Raw genomic sequence first — 3,847 nt, 5'->3', positions numbered from 1 at the left:
TATTCATGGATCTTTTGCCAACCCACCCCCCAATTCTCCAGCTTCTAGTCACTACCAACAGCAGTCTTATATATGGTGTGTATAGTTGGCACAGCATTGTGCCATGTGCTTGCTTATGATGGCGTCTACTTAGTGGATGAACTGAAAGCCTGGACCAATTGATTTATCCATCATTGGACACCTATTAAGGGCAAGGGGAGAAATTTAAGCCAGGGCCCCATGACATTTTAGATGTTTGTTCCAAGCTAAAGTGACTTTGCCAGTCACTTGGCTCTGAGCTCAAAGGAAACCCATCCCTAAGGTGTCTCTTTCCCCAAGTCAACCCAAAAGCCTGAGACCAAGAGTAATGGTTTATTGAGGCATGTGGTAATGGTGGGTTGTCTTTAAAAAAGAAAGAAGCATCAAGGAGAAAAGCCCAAATGGTAGGGAGACAATTCACTCAGAGGCCAAAGTCTGGGGGATGGAAAGAGGGAAGCTTGACCCAAACAGAGCTTCATTTACAGTATTTACAGTTAGGTGGTGTGGGGGGCAGGAGCTGGGGAGCCAGAGAGGGAATCTTGTTGCTGGTTTCAGAGGGGTGGCCTCGGGGTCTCTTCGGTGACTGCATGGGCTGGAGCTGCAGAAAGCACACTTGATTTGGCAGGAGCTGTTGAGAAGCAGACGCTGTTCCAAACATTCTGTCTTGCTTTGCTCTGTACTGAGCCTATGGCACTTCCCAAGGGATGCGGCACCCTAGAATTTCCATCTCCAGCTGTTTGGGGCTGGTCTACTGTTGGCAGCTGCCAAAGGGATGACCTGCTGGAGGAGAGGCTAGCGTGGTGGAAGTAGGCTCACAACAACAGGCAAAGTGAAGGTCAGCTGGCGTCCCAGGGAAGCTGCTCATTGACTAGCCCAGCTCTCTCTCATAATTGGGAGGGAGGGATAGGAAGAGTCAAGCAAGCTGAGCAGAAGGTATCAGGTGGTAGAGGCTGAAGGTGGTGACTCTCAAGTGATTAATGGGCACAGCCTTGGCCTTGGGCTGTAACTTGTGGGCCTGAAGGATTTGCTTACAGTCCACAATTGCTGGAATTGTGTTGATGACCATCATACAAGTGACCTTGTACACCCTCAAATGAATCCCCCTCAGAGATCTTCGTGATCCCTCTTCTCTCCTTCGGTGGGTACCAGCCTGGGCATGTTTCTCCTCCAATTCTGTTTCTTCTGAAATGAGATGATTTTTGTTCCCTGGGACTCCTGTCCCTCATTAGTAGAGTCTTGGATGACAGTTTGGCCTTCTCCAAGGTCATCCTGTCTTTCATGGTTCATTAAATTGACCACACAGGGAGTAGCCGCAATGATGGAATTGTGGTTATTTTTCATGTAATAAATAAAGATTCCTTTGTATGACTCTCTGGGGCCTAGACTCCAGGCTGAGTCCTCCTGTTGCCTGGTTGCTCCCACTGTCCCCATGGCAACTACAGATGGTCAAAGGCCGTGGCAGTGGTGGGCGGTGCACTTGGCCTTGATGTGGAGCTGTAATAATATGGGGAACCTGGACATGTTAAAAAAAGTAACAACACTGCTGGTCAGAGGGGAAGTTGCACCCCAGTTTTCCTCTGCATCTGCTGACCTTTAAGACAGCACAGGTTAATCATTTATCCCCCTGCCTATCTGATCATCAAAAATTAACTCCTCTCTAGTCCTGTTTCCTCCTTTCCTGGCCTCACCTTTGAGTTTCTGTCCAGAAAAAAAAATGTCTTGCCCCCCACCCCTCATGACTTCTTTGACCTTCATCACCCTTGCTCCATTTAGGGAGAAAGCAAGACAGGACACATATATTGAACTCCAAGAATTGAGCACAGTGGGGTCGGGGATCACTGATAGACTCTCTAGCCTTGCCCAAATAGTGGCGGGTCTGAGCATTTTCCCCTAAATACCCAGAAGAATTAGATTCCATGAGGGTCTGGACTTGAGGGACTCCCCAGCAGGCTTAAAATGGCAAGATCCTCCAAGCCCCACCTGCCTTTGTCCATTCTGGTTAAACTGAACAAGGAGGTAGCTTGGAGTTGAATGCATCTGCCCAACAGAATACAAATAAGTCCCCTTCCAGTAATTCCTGGAATTGCAAAGACACTAGGTCCAGCCAGTTTGCCAAGACACCTATGAAATTAGCCACCCTTGGAACCACTGTTTCTCTCTGGCTTAGGTTTGCCCTGACACTCTCAGGTTCACCCCTGAGGTCAGTTCTAATGGAATTCCTCACATTCTCCATTTGTAGGCTTGCTTTCCTGAAATATCTTCTCTCCTCAGTCCAAGGTCCTAGGGCAAGACAAGGGTAAAGAGAGGCCTCAAAGCTCAGTTTCTGAGGCTGGGTGTCATGGTTCATGCCTTTAATCCCAGTACTTGGGTGGCAGAGGCAGGCAGATCTCTGGTCTCTCAAGACCAGCCTGGTCTACATAGTGAGTGCCAGGCTAGCTGGGGCTACAGGGAGACCCTGTCTCAAAAAGACTAAGAAAGAAAAAAAGTTCAGTTTCAGAACATCAACCTCGAATGCTGTTCACTTCTCAAGACAATGAGGAACTGGATGGAACAAGGCTTTGGTGGTATGACTCATGATTATTTTTGACCTATTTGGATGACTGATGAGAGCCATAAGCTAGCACATTGGCCTCAGCTCCTGGGAAGGTGAGCAGCTGGCAGCGTTCAGGGAGCCCCCAAGCAGTGTCTCCTAATAAGATCACAAGTCTCTGCAGGCAGGACAGCCTCTTTTAAACTTTTCTTGAGTTCAACTCTGCCCTCCTCTGCCCTTGCCCTTCAAGGCTTCATCTGTGACTCACACAAAACAAAGCTTTAAGAGACATGGTTGTAGAGAACAGAGAGAGATGGAAGCCCCAGAATCTCTAGCCTCCTGTTCTCATCCCTAAAACCACCAGCTACCTGGCTCTTTGGCTGCTTTCTTCTATTACAAAGAGCACCCAGCTCTTTAGGCACACCACCTAACTTGGAGCTTCCCAGACCTCAGACAGCTTTTGCCCACACAAAACAAAGCTTTAAGAGACATGGTTGTAGAGAACAGAGAGAGATGGAAGCCCCAGAATCTCTAGCCTCCTGTTCTCATCCCTAAAACCACCAGCTACCTGGCTCTTTGGCTGCTTTCTTCTATTACAAAGAGCACCCAGCTCTTTAGGCACACCCCCTAACTTGGAGCTTCCCAGACCTCAGACAGCTTTTGCCCTGGCTTGGCCCCCCCCCCCCCCCATCCCAGGTGGATCAGAGGGCCTGGACTGCCTGCCCCCAGGGACTTACTCAGCAGGCTGGAGTTGGGGAAGCGCCAGGCCTCGCTGTAGGAGGAGTAGGGGGTGTGGCTGTAGGCATTGCCGGAGTATTCACTTCCTGTTGGAGGCACAAGTAAGAGGTCTGTGAGGTTGGTGGCACCAGTTTGGGAATGAGGGGAGATGGGTCAGCAGGACTGGCAGGGTTGAGCCCAGGAGTACAGGAAATGACCCAGGCAGGTAAAATCTCAACAGGGACAGTGGAGTTCAGAAGGTCCCTCCCTCGTCCCACAGTATGGCTCACTTTGGGCACTGCCCTGACAAACTGGAGCCCTCCAAAGAGCCCTGGGAGGCAGATGTCATGATCTCCATTTTCCAGATAAAGAAACCAAAGCTGTGATGCAGACACTCACACTGGTCAAAATCTGCTGCAGTGTGGGAGCTGTGCTGAGACTCTAAGAGTCAGGTCCTAACTCTGCTTTTCTTGCTGCTCTGACCTTCTGCAGAAGGGACTTTCCAGAGGAGCCCACGGCAGGGGCAGGCTAGTGGTCAGAGTCAGTGTATGAGTACTTTTTGCCTCTGGGTATATGTTTGGG

General features: G+C 49.7%; 1 protein-coding gene across 6 annotated transcripts in view; it reads right to left on the bottom strand.

The window, feature by feature from the left end:
* Nucleotides 1–332: 332 nt before the first annotated feature.
* Pax8 (paired box 8) overlaps nt 333–3,847 on the bottom strand; it is a 60,399-nt gene continuing 56,884 nt past the window's right edge. For all 6 annotated transcript variants that reach the window (XM_017803472.2, XM_017803473.2, XM_017803475.2 and 3 more), the window contains 2 exons: nt 3,286–3,372; nt 333–1,531 (listed from right to left, as the gene is read on the bottom strand). In XM_017803472.2, coding sequence (XP_017658961.1) covers nt 1,455–1,531; nt 3,286–3,372 — 164 coding nt within the window. In that variant the 3' untranslated portion in view covers nt 333–1,454. The remainder of the gene's footprint in view (nt 1,532–3,285; nt 3,373–3,847) is intronic.

Source organism: Nannospalax galili, unplaced genomic scaffold, assembly GCF_000622305.1.
Source record: "Nannospalax galili isolate Female #2095 unplaced genomic scaffold, S.galili_v1.0 scaffold1267, whole genome shotgun sequence".
NCBI lineage: Eukaryota > Metazoa > Chordata > Mammalia > Rodentia > Spalacidae > Nannospalax > Nannospalax galili.
Note: the sequence above shows the minus strand (reverse complement) of the source record. Positions and strands in the feature narration are given on the sequence as shown.